The sequence below is a fragment of the Salvelinus namaycush genome, chromosome 5, assembly GCF_016432855.1.
Source record: "Salvelinus namaycush isolate Seneca chromosome 5, SaNama_1.0, whole genome shotgun sequence".
Classification (NCBI taxonomy): domain Eukaryota; kingdom Metazoa; phylum Chordata; class Actinopteri; order Salmoniformes; family Salmonidae; genus Salvelinus; species Salvelinus namaycush.
In genome coordinates, this window is record NC_052311.1 from 28718222 (window position 1) to 28737865 (window position 19644).

Genomic DNA, 19644 nt, shown 5'->3' on the forward strand with positions numbered 1-19644 from the left:
GAAAATTGCGTTTATACGCTAACATCCAAGCTAAAATTGCCTGCTTGTGGAATTTGGCCAATTTTACTGGGATTTTATCAACATCGAAATTACGTCGAAGCAAAAATTCTAAACCACCAACAGAGTCAAATAAATATTTAGGGAAGACATTCCAAATACTGTTCTGGTTCTTAATATTCTTCATAATCAAATTTATTTTAAAAGTATTATTTAGAGTATTGAAATCTAAAACCCCAAGACCTCCTTGTTCTTGGGTATTAGTGAGAATATCTTTCCGTAGATAGTGAGGCTTGTTCCTCCAAATAAAACTATAAAGAATCTTATCTAAGTCCTTTACAATTTTAGGGGATAATTCAAGTGATAACGAGACATAAACGATCTGGATAACCCTTCAGCTTTGGACAATAAAACCAGACCGTGTAACGAAATATCTCTCAGCAACCAGAGGTTCAATTTCTTCTTTGTTTTTTCAATAATGGGGTCAAAGTTTAATTCACTCCTTTGTTTTTCATCCTTGCATATAACAATTCCAAGATAAGTTACCTTATCTTTAATTGGGATACCATATACTTCCTGTAAAACACAATCCTTAAGTGGAAATAAGACTGACTTATTGATATTAATTTTCAAACCTGAAACTAAGGAAAAGTCTTCAATACAGGAAACTGCTTTAGAAACCTCATTCCTGTCTCTCAAAAATATGGCGGTATCATCACCCAGTTGACATAGTTTAAATTCATTGCCGTCAGGGGTACTTGGAGACGACAGTTAAACCGACGTGTTTCTGACGTGTTTCTGCGTCTGAGTTTAGCTAGCCAACGTCGCCATGACATCGCATACAAACGTTATCGGGGATTTCTATTGGAGAAGCAGTTTCTGCTTATCTTCATACTGTGCTGTCTTTGTTAATATTCTCTTACGATAGTCACTCACTCATTTTGCCTGGACGCTGAGGGTGGATGTAAACGACTACACAGAGCTATGAAAACTGCGGGCTTCAAAATGAGCTTATTAGTTATGTGGGCGTAAAAATGTGATAATTAGTTAGCTTGACACTTTGTTTTTGATGGATTTTCGTTTCTTCCTTTTATTTTTTTCGCGAGCAAATGTAGCTTGCTAGCTAACGTTAGCCAGTAAGCTTATTTTTAATGTTTCCAGGTGACGAGCGACAAGACTCAGGTGAAGTGTATTGTTGTGAATTAACCGTCGTTCTGGATCATTCAAGACTTATTTTTTATAAAATGTTTTGCAATGCAGTTAACTGCCGTGTCCAACGTTATTGTTGTTAGCTAGCTCGCCAACTTCATGACCGCTATGGCTTCAGCAGCTGGCGCATCTGGTTCTAAGGTGTAATTAATGAATGACACAGCCGCGCGGGATAACGCGTTGCTTGGAGCGCGCTAGTTTACCAGCGGAAACATATTTGAATTAACTATGTTTTCATTGTACGCGACCCTTGTGATGCACAGATACGATGGCAGACAGCGCTCGAGCTAAGAATGATCATTCCATAATGGAAAGCCCACTCGTTAGCCCCTTGTTCGGGAGGGAAAAGCCTCCACAGTCCCCTGGCTCTCGCTCAAGGTACCAGGTCAGCGCACCCGGACACAGTTTTAGGAAAGTGACTCTCACCAAGCCAACGTTCTGCCACAACTGCAGTGATTTCATATGGGGTCTTAACGGATTCATTTGTGAAGGTAGGTTGTTTTTGATTTTTGAGAAAAGGTGCCTTGGTTCTGTGTGTCCAATGAGTTTGTTTGTATGTGGAAAATCACTGGCTTTTAGGGCTATGCCATCATCATGCACAGACTAACATTGTGATTCTATCAATTAATGTGAATTTAATAAATTCCCTCTCTTTTCCTACATGGTTGACATCAGAAAATGTTGCTCCCTTGAAAAAGATTGAAAACGTGAATAGAACATGTAGTAAGCGAAGCTACCCCCTCGCCTAGCACTAAAGCATATAGGAGCAGCACTGCACAACACAACAGAAGATGATGGATAACACACAGTGTTAACCATGCAGAGTGGAGAGGGGAGATTCAAAGCCTCTGTTGCGCAATCAGCTGCAGATATACTTTAACTGGTCGGCATGGCAACAGGGACCTGGATGCTGGAGAGCAGAGGCAGAGCATCTGTAAAAGCATATCACCCTAGACACAGCATAAAAAATGTATAATGCTACAATGGTGCTATATTTTAGAATAATGTGCCTACTTAAATGCAGTAACAGCCTATTTGTTAATGTGTCAAATTCTAGCAAAACTATGCTAGACTAGTACCTGAAGCGTATACTGCGTGTCGCCTCCATGAAATTGGATGCTTCTCATGGACTCTTGTTGTTAGACAGGTTGCCTTATTAGAGGGCAATGGATGCACAAGGACTAAAGCCTCCCTAGCCAGCTTGAGGTCGACTGCTCCTTTGTGACAAACCTCTGCTCTATGTAATGCACTATGACTGAGTTTGAAGATACGTGGATCTATTAGGCTACTGTGAATGCTTAGCAAATACCATAATGCATTATTGGGTGAAGGCATTACTAATGCATTTATAATGCATTAGCCTATAGAAAGGCAATGTTTCCCTTTAGGATTTATTTCAGCAGCGGTGGCAGGGGTGGTAAAAGGACATTCTATTCCAAAATACATAAACATTTAATTATGTTCTCTTCCTTTTGAAACTCATCTGAAAATTGAGGACAGTTTAATTTGATATCTTGATCTTAATGACATCACCAGCCAATCCTGTATTAATAAAAAAAAAAAAATAGCTAGCATAACGTTACTGTATCTTAGCTAGCGATACACAGCTGCAAAAATAATATAGGGGAAACACTGAAAGGTGGTTCATAGACAATGTTACAACAAAATCTAATTACAAGAATATGAATGGGACTTTGGATAGCCTAGTTACTGATGCTCCTCGACTGACTGACTCTGTTATTTGGTGTCTCCTCCCACCGCTAGTGTGTAACTTTATGTGCCATGAAAAGTGCCTGAAGATGGTGAGGACTGTGTGTTCATGCATGGCCCCAACACAGGTGCGGGTGAGTGACACTGACACCATAAAGTTACACTGCTCTGTTACTGCCTGTGATCTGATGAGTGAGTGCATGCTCCTGTTGAGTGCATGCTCCTGTTGAGTGCATGCTCCTGTTGAGTGCATGCTCCTGTTGAGTGCATGCTCCTGTTGAGTGCATGCTCCTGTTGAGTGCATGCTCCTGTTGAGTGCATGCTCCTGTTGAGTGCATGCTCCTGTTGAGTGCATGCTCCTGTTGAGTGCATGCTCCTGTTGAGTGCATGCTCCTGTTGAGTGCATGCTCCTGTTGGGTGCATGCTCCTGTTGGGTGCATGCTCCTGTTGGGTGCATGCTCCTGTTGAGTGCATGCTCCTGTTGAGTGCACCCTGGCACGGCAATCCTCTGTCATGGTATTTTTGGTCATATTCCTTTTTTGTCCATTTGTGAACTCCAGGTCCCTGTCGCCCATTGCTTTGGTCCAGCAGGGCAGAAAAAGAGATTCTGCTGTGTGTGTCGAAAGCATCTGGAGGGAAACACTGCCGTTCGTTGTGAAGGTTGGTTTTTAAGAGCTTTCACAACATACAATGTACAACTTATGGCCAAAGTTTTGCAGGTTCACTTTGTAGAAGTGTACAGGTCATGATGTAACAAATGAGTGAAATCTAGCAAGCTAAACCTCAGCGTATGTGTAGATAGGCTACATGACAAAGTAAACGCACAAGTTTACACACATAAAGTACATTCTATGTACATTCAAATTGTATTTCAACTTCCTTGGGGGAAATCTGATTGGGAGCCAGTCCATCAGTGATAGTAGTGACTTTTACAGAAGTAACGTAACCATTGGTTCTGCTTTCAGTTTGTGAGCTGCATGCCCACTATGACTGTGCTACGTTCAGTTGTGGCGACTGCCGTCTCTGTCACCAGGATGGGAGTCAGGACTTTGTAAGTATCACAAGCCTTCTGTCTAAAAGGTGCATTCTGTTCACAATGTTCACTTAATTTCCCCAGTGGCATGTTAAGATATTATAAACTCATTAGGCCAAGAAGCTAAACAAAAGACAAGTGCACTTTTGAGTTAAAATGAAAGTCCAATGCAGCCATTCTTATCTCAATATCAAATAATTTCTGGGTAACAATTAAATACCGTACTGTGATTGTTTTCAATTACAATGGTCAAAAACAGGCAAAGAGCAATTTCTGAAGCAAGATTTTTGCTAGGAGTGGTCTGAGTGGGGAGGGGAAAGCTGAAAACTAGCTGACAGAGAGGTTTGGAACTCTCTTATTTGTCTAATAACTAATTTACTGCCTATTGATGTCACCAGGTAGGCCAAAACTCCATCCCACCAAAACAGGCTGAAATTTCAGGCAGTATTTCACAGTATTATTCCAACCTCCGTAGTGTGAAAAATATATATACAACACAGGAAAATCACATTTTTGAATGCACTGGGCACTTCACACTTATCACCTGCCACTGTCAAGGGACGAATCCTCCATAGAGAGTTCCGTAGAGAGGCTTCGAGGGCCTGATTCTGAGAAATCACACTAGAACGGCCTGAGAGAAATGACAGCTGTGCTGAGCAATACCAAATATGTTTGGTCCTTTTAGATTAACATAAAAGCACATCCAACAGGATAATGAGTTTCTTCCTATGTTTTGACTGGTCTACTATTTGCTTATTGTAATGCATCTCTCTCGGTTGTCTTTTTTAAATGTATTTTTATTTATTTTTTCCCTCTTGGCCAAGGATACGTTCCCCCACCACTGGCGGGAGGGGAACATTCCTTCAGGTGCACGTTGTGAGGTCTGCCGGCGCACCTGTAGCTCCTCAGACATCCTGGCGGGGATGCGGTGTCAGTGGTGTGGTATTACGGTAAGACTCAAAACGAAAATAAAAGTACCGCCACAAAAAAACTATTGTAGCTAATAATGCCAGACAGCATGTTGCATGTGCTTGTTTTAACAGTGTTTGTGTCATACTTTGCAGACACACGCTGCCTGTTATCTCATCGTGGCCCCAGAGTGCAGTCTGGGGCGGCTACGCAACATGCTTCTTCACCCTGCTTGTGTGCGAATATGCTCGAGGAACTTTAGCAAGATGCACTGCTACCGCATCTCTGAGAGCTACCAGAATGAGCTGGGTAAGCTTGTGGTCTCCAACATCCATTACCCCTCCCCTCCCCCTACCCAAAGTCACATCCTCTCAGCAACTGTTTCACTCACAGAAATGTACATACAAAGGAATATTAAATTGGACAAAAAATATACACATTGGAAACTATACTGAACAAAAAAATAACCGCAACATGTAAACAGTTGGTCCCATGTTTCATGAGCTGAAATAAAAGATCCAAGAAATGTTCCATATGCACAACAATTTGTTTACATCCCTGTTAGTGAGCATTTCTCCTTTACCAAGATAATCAATCCACCTAACAGGTGTGGCATATCAAGAAGCTGATTAAACAGCACGATCATTACACAGGTGCACCTTGTGCTGGGGGCAATAAAATGCCAGTCTAAAATGTATAGTTTTGTCACACAACACAATGCCACAGATGTTTTGAAAGAGTGCAACTGGCATGCTGACTGCAGGAATGTCCACCAGAGCTCTTGCCAGAAACGCTGGAGAAGTGTGCTCTTCACAGATGAATCCCCGGTATGGCGTTGTGTGGGCAAGCGGTTTTCTGATGTCAATGTTGTGAACAGAATGCCCCATGCTGGCTGTCCAGTTGTGGTATGGGCAGGCATAAGCTATGGACAACGAACACAATGCCGTTTTATCGATGGCAATTCGAATGCTCGGAGACACCGTGACGAGATCCTGAGGCCCATTGTCGTGCCATTCGTCCGCCGCAATCACCTCATGTTTCAGCATGATAATGCACGGCCCCATGTCGCAAGGATCTGTACACAATTCCTGGAAGCTGAAAATGTCTCAGTTCTTCCATGGCCTGCATGCTCACCAGACATGTCACCCATTGAGCATGTTTGGGATGCTCTGGATCGACTTGTACGACAGCATTTCCCAGTTCTCGCCAATATCCAGCAACTTCGCACAGCCACCGAAGAGGAGTGGGACAACATTCCACAGGCCACAATCAACAGCCTGATCAACTCTATACGAAGGAGATGTGTCACGCTGCATGAGGCAAATGGTGGTCACACCAGATACTGACTTGTTTTCTGATCCACTCACCAACACTTTTTTTAAGGTACAGTTGAAGTCGGAAGTTTACATACACTTAGGTTGGAGTCGTTAAAACTCGTTTTTCAACCACTCCACAAGTTTCTTGTTGACAAACTATAGTTTTGGCAAGTCGGTTAGGACATCTACTTTGTGCATGACACAAGTCATTTTCCCAACAATTGTTTACAGACAGATTATTTCACATATAATTCACTGTATCACAATTCCAGTGGGTCAGAAGTTAACATACACTAAGTTGACTGTGCCTTCAAACAGCTTGGAAAATTCCAGAAAATGATGTCATGGCTTTAGAAGCTTCTGGTAGGCTAATTGACATCATTTGAGTCAATTGGAGGTGTACCTGTGGATGTATTTCAAGGCCTACCTTCAAACTCAGGGCCTCTTTGCTTGACATCACAGGAAAATCAAAAGAAATCAGCCAAGACCTCAGAAAAATAATTGTAGACCTTCACAAGTCTGGTTCATCCTTGTGAGCAATTTTCAAACGCCTGAAGGTACCACGTTCATCTGTACAAACAATTGTACGCAAGTATAAACACCATGGGACCACGCAGCCAGCATACCGCTCAGGAAGGAGACGCGTTCTGTCTCCTTGAGATGAACGTACTTTGGTGCGAAAAGTGTAAATAAATCCCAGAACAACAGCAAAGGACCTTGTGAAGAAGCTGGAGGAAACCGGTACAAAAGTATCTATATCCACAGTAAAACAAGTCCTATATCGACATAACCTGAAAGGCCACTCGGTAAGGAAGCAGCCACTGCTCCAAAACTGCCATAAAAAAGCCAGACTACGGTTTGCAACTGCGCATGGGGACAAAGATCGTACTTTTTGGAGAAATGTTCTCTGGTCTGATTAAACAAAAATAGAACTGTTTGGCGATAATGACCATCGATATGTTTGGAGGAAAAAGGGGGAGGCTTGCAAGCTGAAGAACACCATCCCAACCGTGAAGCACAGGGTGGCAGCATCATGTTTTTGGGGTGCTTTGCTGCAGGAGGGACTGGTGCACTTCACAAAATAGATGGCATCATGAGGCAGGAAAATTACGTGGATATATTGAAGCAACATCTCAAGACATCAGTCAGGAAGTTAAAGCTCGGTCGCAAATGGGTCTTCCAAATGGACAATGACCCCAATACTTCCAACGTTGTGGCAAAATGGCTTAAGGAAAACAAAGTCAAGGTATTGGAGTGGCCATCACAAAGCCCTGACCTCAATCCCATAGAAAATTTTTGTGCAGAACTAAAAAAGCGTGTGCGAGCAAGGAGGCCTACAAACCTGACTCAGTTACACCAGCTCTGTCAGGAGGAATGGGCCAAAATTCACCCAACTTATTGTGGGAAGCTTGTGGAAGGCTACCTGTAACGTTTGACCCATGTTAAACAATTTAAAGGCAATGCTACCAAATACTACCGTAATTTAGTGTACGTAAACTTCTGACCCACTGGGAATGTGATGAAAGAAATAAAAGCTGAAATAAATCATTATCTGTATTCCCAGTCGTGAAATCCATTGATTAGGGCCTAATGAACTTAATTTAAATTGACTGATTTCCTTTTATGAACTATAACTCAGTAATATCTTTGAAATTGTTGAATGCTGCATTTATAATTTGGTTCAGTGTAAATCAAGAAAATTATTTTCCATTATGACAATGTAAGACATAGGCTTAATTTATTCACCGCTAACTCCACACAGTCAACTTTGCACTCCCTTTTGTAAGCATTCGTACTTGGGCACCTAGGCTGCCAGGAATGAGAGGTGCTTGGAGCAAGTGTCAACATGTTGTTGGTCACTTGTTCTACGTCAGGCAAGATGAGTCACAAGCCATTTGTCAAACAAGATGAGCAATGGTAAAACTGTGTTTGGCTTTAACCTGAAATGAAAAAGGCATCCATTCTTCAGTAGACTGTTTGCACACAGAAGTGAAACAATGTAAAGTATGTGGGGAAAACCTGTAGCAAATGCAACGTTCATTCTATTTCATCATTGTTTGCTTTCATGTACCTATAACTTGAACTTTGCTTCATCAGATAACTTGGAAGATGCTGACAAACCTACAAAGGAGAGCCAGCTGGCAACCACACCAGATTCAGGTAGGTACAGGATGAGTTGTCACACTGTATTTAGCCAAGCATGTCCCCATTGAAGCCACATGTAAACGTATGATTATTCCCATGTTTCAGCTAGAAAAAAGATTCCCTAACGTTTCTGGTTTAAAGTTATTTTAAAATGCTTTAGCTCTGCTATTTAGAGCGTGACAGTAAGCTAACAGCTGTCCTACCGCTCCTGTTTTGCAGCATTTGCTAATGCTTAGTTATCAAATCCAAGTCTACCCTAATCCTAATCATACAGGTCCATAGAATTGACCACATTGGTCTAAATATTTTTTTTTGTGTGCAAAATTGCAGGGAAGCAGGTTCTCAAGGTGTTTGATGGGGATGATGCAGTCAAGCGTAGCCACTTCCGTTTGGTCTCCATTCCTCGGATAACCAAGAATGTGGAAGTGGTGGTGAGATTCTCCCCATTCCCTAAAAACAGATTTACACTACATTAATTAAGTGCTTCATTGTTTTAAGAGTGCATTCATTTGTGTTTCCACAACTCCTACTACTACTGTAATACTGATCTAATATTGTTGAACTACTACAGCAACAACAGGTACTAATAATATTTATACTATCATCACCAATACTACCGCACTACTATCACTAGTAACATCACTAATGATGATAATAACAATAGTTTTGAACAACCTAATCCAAGGCCAACCCTCCTGGAGAGCAGGCTTTGGCTCCAGCCCTGCTCTAACACACCTGATTCATCTAATCAAGGGTCTGACATGCACCTGATCAGTAGAATCAGGCCAGGTGTGTTTCTAAGAGCAGGGATAGAGTAAAAGCCTGCACATCCAATAGGTCTCTCCAGGAGGAGGGTCACCAGTCCCTGATCTAATCGTTTTCTGCAGGAGTCAGCGTTGAGGGCCTTTTACATCCCAGATGACCCCCTGGAATATGAGCTCCAAGACAACGGCCAGCAGGCTCTAGTCGATGACGACGTCCTCAACCATAACGGCACCCCCGATAGCAAGGCCATCTTTAAGGAGAATGTGCCCGAGGCGTGGCTCCTAAGGGCCAAACCTCAGGAAACCGAGGTCCTCAAGATCTATGCCGGCTGGCTCAAGTGAGTAATGTATAGGGAAACTGCTCAGTTATGGCGCAAACTAGTGATGCATGACTCAGCTGTTTGTTCACCCGCCTGTAGTTGCTATTAACCCATCCGCAACCGCCCAACCATATGTGATAAATGGAAAGTCTGAGGCCTGCACCTGACCCTAACCTGCTAATATAGAAAATGTGCTGTAGGTTAGTCAAAGACGGCGGAACGATTTGCCTGATTTAGATATGTTTCTGCTTATAATTTCCAATGTTTTGGTAAGCTATTTGTTAGTCAACTTGTCTATAATTAGATACAAGCAGCTTCTCTTCTGTCATTATATGTTGCCCTAGAAGACTAAATAAAGCCCTGCTCACCAGAATGTCATAAATCAATAGAATGAATGCTTCAATCTATACTGAACAAAAATATAAATGCAATATACAACAATTTCAAAGATTTTACTGAGTTACAGGTCATATGAGTCAATTAAAATAAATAAATTAGGCCCTAATCTATGGATTTCACATGACTGGGAATACAGATATGCATCTGTTGGTCACAGATACCTTAAAAAAATGGGCCTCAGGATCTCGTCACGGTATTTTTGTGCATTCAAATTGCTGTTGATAAAATTAAATTGTGTTTGTTGTCGGTAGCTTATGCCTGCCCATACCATAACCCCACCGCCACCAGGGGGCACTCTATTCACAACGTTGACATCAGCAGACCGCTCACCCACACGACGCCATACACATGGTCTGCGGTTGTGAGGCCGATTGGATGTACTGCCAAATTCTCTAAAACAACGTTGGAGGCGGCTTATGGTAGAGAAATGAACATTCAATTATTTGGCAACAGCTCTGGTGAACATTCCTGCAGTCAGCATGCCAATTGCACGCATTGTGTTGTGTGACAAAATTGCACATTTTAGAGTGGCCTTTTATTGTCCCCAGCATAAGGTGCACCTGTGTAATGATCATGTTGTTTAATCAGCTTCTTGATATGTCATATCTGTCAGGTGGATGTATTATCTTGGAAAAGGAGAAATGCTCACTAACAGGGATGCAAACAAATCATTTTTTTCATCTTCTTTAATGGAGCAAAGACGTTTAGGGACCGGAGAGAAAATGCAATTACAAAAACAAAACTGAAAAGATTTTCTGTGCAAAATTTCCAAATGACATCAGTTTGACCGGTTGTAAGAAAATGGAAAGCTGTGAAAATGACCCAACATGTTTCTGATAAGATTTCAGTTCGGCTTGGATGCATACTTTATGTGGTTGAAATACTTTCAGCTTTTATGATTCTGGTAAAGATAGCACCTCTACAGACTGTATCTAACTGCGCAATCGCATTCTCTCAAGATGCTGAAATAAATAAATCATATTTCTCCACTCCTGTTCCAGAGTCAAAATTTGCCTACATTTAGTGTATCATTTTACTGCAAGAAATGCTTAATTCTGCGGGAGTTCATATTAAGGCTGTGTGAGAGGTTATAGACCTACAGTTTCCATGTAACCCATCTGAACAGTAGGCCACAGTTCCGATGACCTGCCATAGGCCTATTTGAAGTCCCCGTCTTGTGGCTGTCGAATTTGTGTAGCGCCTCACAATCATCACATAACATAGCTGGCCCGTACTGCTATAATTCTATTTTCCCACTTCAGGAAATCTTTCCCAAACATTACTTTTCTGGCCCTCCCTTTTTAGTTTCAACTCTCCATGTTGCAGCTTTTCTCTTGTATTAAACTGTGACATTGTCCATTTTGCTTCCGTGGATTGACGTGGACTTTTTCTGCCCATTCCCAAAAGCATTTGGTGATTGGTGTGTAGGCTATTTAGTGCATGTGCACTTAGATCTTAAAGCTTAGGCTTACGCACTAATACCAGATAGCCTAAAATAATTAAAGAAAAACCTCAATGTAGCCTATAGATGTAAATTGCACAAGAATTATAAATGTATGGATTTTTTAACGTATTATTTTCTCTTTATTCAACCCGCCCTTCATCCACACAATATTTAATGAACCTAAACCCGTTCGCCCAGCTGATATAACCACATCACTAGCGCAAATCTCAAATGCGCTAATGAGTTAATCTCAAACGACTCATTAGGCATCAGAAAATGCTTTGGTCAAAAGAGCATTGGGCCAGTAATGCAAAGGTCGCTGGTTCGAATCCCTGAGCCGACTAGGTGACAGTTGCCCTCATACCATACCTTTTGATATCTTCCATCGCTACTGCCTGGGTCTGTTTACAGGGTTATTGTGGCGTACATATCCATCTCCAAGAACAGCACTGTGGATTCTGTCATTAAGGAGGTCCTCACTCAACTGGGAAAACAGGTACAGGTTACCAGCAAGTCACCAACATAACACAACCACTCTATCTTAAATACAACTTGGCACAAGTATTGTATGGGCGGCAGGTAGCCTAGCGGTTAAGAACGTTGGGCCAGTAACTCGCTGGTTAGAAACCCTGACCCGACTAGGTGAAAAATCTCTTGATGTGCCCTTGAGCAAAGCACTTAACCCTAATTGCTCCTGTAAGATGCTCTGGATAACACGTCTGCTATATGCCTAATATTTAAATGTATTGTACCCGGAAGTTTCAATTAATGGTTGAACTATTGCTCTGACTATAATATATATCTGTTAATGACAATACTAGTTCAATACTCTTGTTTGGTGATGCTCTTTTCTCCAGGATGAAGACCCATCAACCTTCAATCTTGTGGAGGTTTACATGGGCAGTAAGCAAGGTAAGGAAATAAGAAACAGGACTATGTCTGACCTAAACATCAATGCTGGCCTTTTCCATAAAATAAGAAGTATCTTTGTTTATATGCCTTCATTATTGTATCTTATCAAAGTTCATTGACGGTGTGTGTTTTTTCTTTCTCCACATCCCAGTTCAGAGACAAGTGCTGACAGGCCACGAGCTGCTGCTGGACAAACTGCAGGAGATAAGGAAGGTACAGTATGAGGAACTTCAAGCTGACATTCAAGTTTATGGGTAATTGGGGGGGTGTTTGTGTGTGTGTTTATAGCTGTGTCTTTTTGTTTCTGACAGATCTCCCTGAGGCAGATGAACCAGACCCGTTTCTACATAGTGGAGAGCAGGAACAGGATTGTGCAGGTCAACCTGCTGCTAGAGGGACTGCCTGTACAGCTGAGCAAGGAGGAATATGCAGACCTGCTACAGGAGCACTTAGCTATCAAGAGTGAGTCTACACACGTCGGATCACGATTCCGCTCCTTTGCAAAAAATAAAACGGACAGAATCCCATAGGGTTCAGTGCTGTCCCCCTTTCGTTTCACTTTACCACAGAGATCCTCCTGAACATTTTCCTTGAAATGGACAATAGTTGATTTAAATGTTATTTAAAACTGTTGTTAACTGACTAGATGCGAATTTGCTCTCCTCCATAGGTCACTTGGTCACCATCACACATGTTTACGGGAACCAAGGTGTGTACGTCGCCATGGAAACAGCCAGTGGAGCACCACCCTCCTCCATCTTGTCCCCCTCTCTAATCCTGCTGTCCCCTCCCTAAGTATCACACTCTCTTCTCCCCACAATCCCCTCCCTGTCTCCCTCCCTATGCCCTCATTCCACATCATCCCCAGACGGCCTGTTCTGGGCTATGTATCTGCTTGACACTGCTCAAGTCGCTGCTCTTTTGCCGCAGGCCACTGCAGCAGGGTCCTGCCCCATTCAGTGTTACATAAGTCCCTTTCTTACAGACTGTGAGTGCCCCACTGCTGCTGCCACTGCCCAAGAGCTAAATGGTCCATTTATATCAAGCCTGCTGTATGGCCCACAGCCATTTATCTTGTGATGTCTTTATTATAATAAGCGATTTCTATGCGGAGCAGTTTTAGTGCATTACATACAAAGTGGTAAATGTCATCATAACATTGAATGTGGGAGTTCATCGATTCTGAGGTTTGCCTGTCTATCTGTCTGCGTTGAAGGTGCAGTGGTGTTGCAGATATCGTGTTTCTCTGAGGCTGAGAGGATCTACATGTTAGCCAAAGATACGTCTGTCAGCAACCAGCAGCTCACCTCTCTTGTCCTACCAGAGATCATGGTAATGCTACGTCAATGTGACGTAAACAAACCCAGATCCCAGTTGAATGTGTAATTTACGTGAACTGAACCTTTTAAAGAAGCCGGCTTGCTTTACTCCATTGACATTGCTGTTGTTGTAACTCCCCTGCAGCACAACAAGTTACCCAAAGGTGACTCGCCCCTACTGGTGTTTGTCAACCCCAAGAGCGGTGAGCTGAAGGGCAGAGAGCTCCTCTACGGTTTCCGGAAGCTTCTGAACCCCCACCAAGTGTTTGACATGACCAATGGGGGACCATTGTCTGGGTGAGACAAATGGTGGTTATCCTCATTCAGCAGTGTGATGTCACAGCTGTTGTGTTTGTAGAAGGGGGGGGTCTGGGTTGTGGAATGTTTATTTTCCGCAAGATCTTTGAAATAGTTTTGTCTATCATGTATTTTTGTGAGCCACGGCACGGACACAGAGAAATGTCAGCCAGTGCTTTGTGATGGTCACTCCAATACCTTGACTTTGTTGTCCTTAAGCCATTTTCCACAACTTTAGAAGTATGCTTGGGGTTATTGTCCATTTGGAAGACCCATTTGCGACCAAACTTTAACTTCCTGACTGATGTCTTGAGATGTTGCTTCAATATATCCACGTAATTTTCCTGCCTCATGATGCCATCTATTTTATGAAGTGCACCAGTCCCTCCTGCAGCAAAACACCCCCACAACATGATGCTGCCACCCCCGTGCTTCACGGTTGGGATGGTGTTCTTCGGCTTGCAAGCCTCCCCCTTTTTCTCCAAACATAACGATGGTCATTATGGCCAAACAGTTCTATTTTTGTTTCATCAGACCAGAGGACATTTCTCCAAAAAGTACGATCTTTGTCCCCATGTGCAGTTGCAAACCGTAGTCTGGATTTTTTTATGGCAGTTTTGGAGCAGTGGCTTCTTCCTTGCTGAGTGGCCTTTCAGGTTATGTCGATATAGGACTTGTTTTACTGTGGATATAGATACCTTTGTACCTGTTTCCTCCAGCATCTTCACAAGGTTCTTTGCTGTTGTTCTGGGATTTATTTACACTTTTCGCACCAAAGTACGTTCATTTCTAGGAGACAGAACGCGTCTCCTTCCTGAGCGGTATGACGGCTGAGTGGTCCGATGGTGTTTATACTTGCTTACTATTGTTTGTACAGATGGACGTGGTTCCTTCAGGCATTTGGAAGTTGCTCCCAAGGATGAACCAGACTTGTGTAGGTCTACAATTATTTTTCTGAGGTCTTGGCTGATTTCTTTTGATTTTCCCATGATGTCAAGCAAAGAGGCACTGGGTTTGAAGGTAGGCCTTGAAATACATCCACAGGTACACCTCCAATTGACTCAAATGATGTCAATTAGCCTACCAGAAGCTTCTAAAGCCATGACATCATTTTCTGGAATTTCCCAAGCTGTTTGAAGGCACAGTCAACTTAGTGTATGTAAACCTCTGACCCACTGTAATTGTGATACAGTGAAATAATCTGTCTGTAAACAATTGTTGGAAAAATTACTTGTGTCATGCACAAAGTAGATGTCCTAACCGACTTGCCAAAACTATAGTTTGTTAAGAAGAAATTTGTGGAATGGTTGAAAAACAAGTTTTAATGACTCCAACCTAAGTGTATGTAAACTTCCGACTTCAACTGTATATATATATATATATGTGTGAGTATACCAAACATTAAGAACAACATCCTAATATTCAGTTGGCCCTCCCCACCTAATCTCTTTTATGTTTTTGTTTTCTTATATCCTCCACAGACTCCACACGTTTAGGGCGGTGCCCCGCTTCCGGGTGCTGGTGTGTGGGGGAGATGGGACAGTGGGCTGGGTCCTGGGAGTCTTGGAGGCCATCAGACACAAGCTGGTCTGTCCCGAGCCCCCCGTCAGCATCGTCCCACTCGGCACAGGTGAGCGGGACCCCTGAGGACACACCCTTCTCTTCTAATTGCTGTAGTTTGCATAAGTTAGCTTCAATCAGTAGTTTTTTCACAATATTCCCACCCCTAATGCCTCCCATCAGGTAACGACCTGGCGCGGATCCTGCGCTGGGGGGCGGGCTACAGCGGAGAGGACCCCCACCACATCCTGGTATCTGTGGACGAGGCGGAGGAGGTGCAGATAGACCGTTGGACTATTCTGATGGATGCACAGGAGATCACAGATGACGGCAAGGAGAACGGCTTCTTGGAACCACCAAAGGTCCAATCAGAATAATGCAGATATGATTCATGTTTTTGCAATTGTAGTTTTTATTGTTTACTTTCACAATATAACAATGCACACAAAACAATAACTTGACAAACATGAATAGATATAGAAATATATGATTTATGTTATAACTATTGTTATAACTACATTGCCATTTTAATCGATGCATGGGTGTACTTTTTGGCATGGCCGTTCAACTGGTGGTCTCCCTTGTTGCAGATAGTGCAGATGAACAACTATTTTGGGCTGGGCATCGATGCTGAAGTCAGTCTGGACTTCCACCATGCCCGTCAAGAGGAACCTGGGAAGTTCAACAGCAGGTAGGAGACCACCTCCGGTGAGAAGTTGCTTTAAAATATCCCCAAAAAAGGAATTTCTCAAAAACGACCTATCTTTGGTGTCTGTGTAGGTTTCACAACAAAGGTGTGTACCTGAAGGCGGGTCTGCAGAAGCTGAGTCACACACGGAACCTTCACAAGGTCCTCAAACTACAGGTGGACAAGCAAGACATAGAACTGCCCAGCATAGAAGGCCTCATCTTCCTAAACATCCCCAGGTAGGAAATACACACAAACGGCTAAACTCTACACACGGCTAACAATCAGACACTCATGACGCATGACATTCACTTTAAGATGCATGCTCCTAAACAAGAATGGCCTCGCACACTGGCTTATACACACTGGCCCCACACTGGCCCCCTACACCTTCAGTACATATTGATCTGAAACACAGCACTTAAAACTGTGTGTGTGTGTGTGTAGCTGGGGCTCCGGGGCAGACCTGTGGGGATCAGAGGGTGACTCGCGCTACGGGAAACCTCGCATTGACGATGGCATGCTGGAGGTGGTGGGGGTGACTGGGGTGGTACACATGGTGAGTTAATCACTCACTACAAGTCTTTCCTTACTCTGAGTATGTCCTGTTGCCACAAAGAAGGGATCAGAGCTAAAAAACGATCCCAGTGATCCGAAATGTTTTATCCAGATCAAAATGTAAATAACTCTCATTGATACAGTGCATTTGGAAAGTATTCAGACCTCTTGACTTTTTTCACTTTTTGTTACTTTACAGCCTTATTCTGAAATGAATCAAATATAGTTTTTTTTCTCATCAATCTACCCCAAATATACCCCATAATGACAAAGCGAAAACAGGTTAAAAAAAATGTTGTTGCAAATTTATTAAGTATTCAGACCCTTTGCTATGAGAGTCGAAATTGAGCTCAGGTGTATCCTGTTTCCGTTGATCATCCAATCAGGTTTCTACAACTTGATTGGAGACTACCTGTGGTAAATTCAATTGGTTGGACATGATTTGGAAAGGCACACACCTGTCTATATAAGGTCCCACAGTTGACAGTGCATGTCAGAACAAAAACCAAGCCGTGAGGTCGAAGCAATTGTCCTTAGCGACTCCAAGACAGGATTGTGTCGTGGCAAAGATCTGGGGAAGGGTACCAAAACATTTCTGCAGCATTGAAGGTCCTCAAGAACACTGTGGCCTCCATCATTCTTAAATGGAGAAGTTTGGAACCACCAAGGCTCTCCCTCGAGCTGGCCGCCCAGCCAAACTGAGCAATCAGGGGAGAAGAGCCTTATTCAGGGAGGTGACCAAGAACCCGATAGTCACTCTGACAGAGCTCCAGAGATGGGGGAACCTTCCAGAAGAACAACCATCTCTGCAGCACTCTACCTATCAGGCCTTTATGGTAGACTGGCCAGCCGGAAGCCACTCCTCAGTAAAAAGCACATGACAGCCCGCTTGCAGTTTGCCATAAGGCACCTGAAGGACTCTCGGACCATGAGAAACAAGATTCTCTGGTCTAATGAAACCAAGATTGAACTCTTTGGCCTGAATGCCAAGCGCCACATCTGGAGGAAATCTGGCACCATCCCTACGGTGAAACATGGTGGTGGCAGCAAAATGCTGTGGGGCTGTTTTTCTGCGGCAGGGACTGGAAGACTAGTCAGGATCAAGGGGAAAGATGACTGGAGCAAAGTACAGAGAGATCCTTGATGAAAACCTGCTCCAGAGCACTCAGGACCTCAGACTGGGGCGAAGGTTCACCTTCCAACAGGACAACAACCCTAAGCACACAGCCAAAACAACGCAGGAGTGGCTTTGGGACAAATCTCTGAATGTCCTTGAGTGGCCCAGCTAGAGTCCTGACTTGAACCCAATCGAACATCTCTGGAGAGACCTGAAAATAGCTGTTCAGCAACGCTCCCCATCCAACCTGACAGAGCTTGAGAGGATCTGCAGAGACTAATGGGAGCAACTTCCCAAATACAGGTGTGCCAAGCTTGTAGTGTCATACCCAAGAAGACTCTCGGCTGTAATCGCTGCCAAAGGTGCTTCAACAAAGTACTGAGTAATGGGTCTGAATAGTTATGCCAATGTGAAATTTAAGTTTGGAATTTTTTATAAATTTGCAAACCTTTAAAAAAAACTATTTTGTCATTATTGGGTATTGTGTGTATAAAGATGAGGGGGGAAAAAACGATTGAATCCGTTTTAGAATAAGGACGTAACAAAATATGGAAAAAGTCAAGGGGTCTGAATACTTTCCGAATGCACTGTATGTAGTGTATATACACTCACCGGACAGTTTATTAGGTACACCAGCCCGTTCACGGAAATGGATCGCTCCTACAGACAGTGAGTCACGTGGCTGTGGCTTGTTATATAAATCAGGCATCCAGGCATTCAGTTATAGTTTTATTTGAACGTTAGAATAGGCTAAATGAGGTGCCAGGCACACCAAATCCAGTATCTCAGAAACGTCCGCCCTCCTGGCCTTTTCACACACAACATTGTCTTGGATTTACAGAGAAGGGTGTGACAAACAAAAAACATCCAGTCAGCGGCAGTCCTGTGTGCGAAATGAGAGGTCGAAGGAGAATGGAAAGAATCGTGCAAGCCAACGGAATGTGTGTTGTGTTGTCTAGGGCCAGGTGCAAAGTGGCATGCGCTCTGGGATCCGTCTCGCCCAGGGCAACTACGTGCGTATCACAGCGACCAAGCCCATCCCTGTGCAGGTGGATGGAGAGCCCTGGATCCAGGCCCCCGGACATATCATCATATCTGCAGCAGGCCCAAAGGTAACAGTTTTTTGTTACTATAATGGGACAAATAGTTACAATTTCACTGTGGTATCCTTCACTATGGTTGCAAACCTCTCATACCTTTCTATAAAGTCAACAGCTATTAAGTAATCGTGTACTTGTTGCTGTGTTCAGGTGCGGATGCTGAGGAAGTCCAAACACAAGCAGAAGAAGCAGTCAGCCCCTCTTTTAGGCTGGCAATCTGAAAGCCCTTCGTCCAGCGATGGGGGACAATGAGGTCCCCCCCCCCCCAACATCTGCTCCCTGGTGTCTCCGTGAGAGCATGATGGTCTGTTGGCTGCTCTAAACAGCTGTGGCCTGTGTGCCCAATAGATTCTCAGATGGTTTGTGTAGTTAGCACTAGAGTGGTACATTGACAAAACATTTAGCAGTCACTCCCATTATCATCTTACTGCTTATCAATTTCACTGTTGTTGGGTTCGGTTTGCCCCTGTTAGGATCCTTCAGATTAGCTTCTTGTCTAATTCGTTGGTTTATTTTTTGTTTTACAGTCCATCAGAGTTGTTATGGCCTGGTATTTTATGAGCGACATACATGGTAACAGTTTTATAGTGGTACTATCTGGTACTTATTAAAAATGATTCGTAGTAATCATTTTTAGTAAGTACTAAGTAGAATTTGGTACCAAGTAGTTACAATGAATCAATAAGATACCGAGATGTACTATGTGTATATATACACTGCTCAAAAAAATAAAGGGAACACTTAAACAACACAATGTAACTCCAAGTCAATCACACTTCTGTGAAATCAAACTGTCCACTTAGGAAGCAACACTGATTGACAATAAATTTCACATGCTGTTGTGCAA

At 43.1% G+C, this 19644-nt stretch overlaps 1 protein-coding gene across 1 annotated transcript; it reads left to right on the plus strand.

Moving 5' to 3' along the window:
• The first annotated feature begins 1474 nt into the window (after nucleotides 1-1474).
• LOC120047008 (diacylglycerol kinase theta-like) lies at nucleotides 1475-19049 on the plus strand. Its single transcript, XM_038992554.1, has 23 exons — nucleotides 1475-1697; nucleotides 2971-3050; nucleotides 3477-3576; nucleotides 3882-3967; nucleotides 4774-4899; nucleotides 5014-5238; nucleotides 6812-6818; nucleotides 8650-8750; nucleotides 9207-9421; nucleotides 11658-11742; nucleotides 12104-12158; nucleotides 12310-12371; nucleotides 12470-12620; nucleotides 12829-12867; nucleotides 13375-13490; nucleotides 13623-13774; nucleotides 15256-15404; nucleotides 15518-15696; nucleotides 15925-16025; nucleotides 16115-16261; nucleotides 16470-16581; nucleotides 18657-18809; nucleotides 18948-19049. The coding sequence occupies exons 1-23, from the start codon at nucleotides 1475-1477 to the stop codon at nucleotides 19047-19049; spliced, it is 2766 nt and encodes a 921-aa protein (XP_038848482.1).
• Nucleotides 19050-19644: the final 595 nt, after the last annotated feature.

What these genes read in the sequence shown, in the direction of transcription:
- LOC120047008 (XM_038992554.1), top strand. Translation starts at nt 1,475, where the DNA reads ATGGCAGACAGCGCTCGAGCTAAGAATGATCATTCCATAATGGAAAGC. An exon ending in AACTGCAGGAGATAAGGAAG is followed by an intron (nt 12,372 to 12,469) that starts GTACAGTATGAG and finishes TGTTTCTGACAG; the next exon opens with ATCTCCCTGAGGCAGATGAA. An exon ending in ACATGTTTACGGGAACCAAG is followed by an intron (nt 12,868 to 13,374) that starts GTGTGTACGTCG and finishes TCTGCGTTGAAG; the next exon opens with GTGCAGTGGTGTTGCAGATA.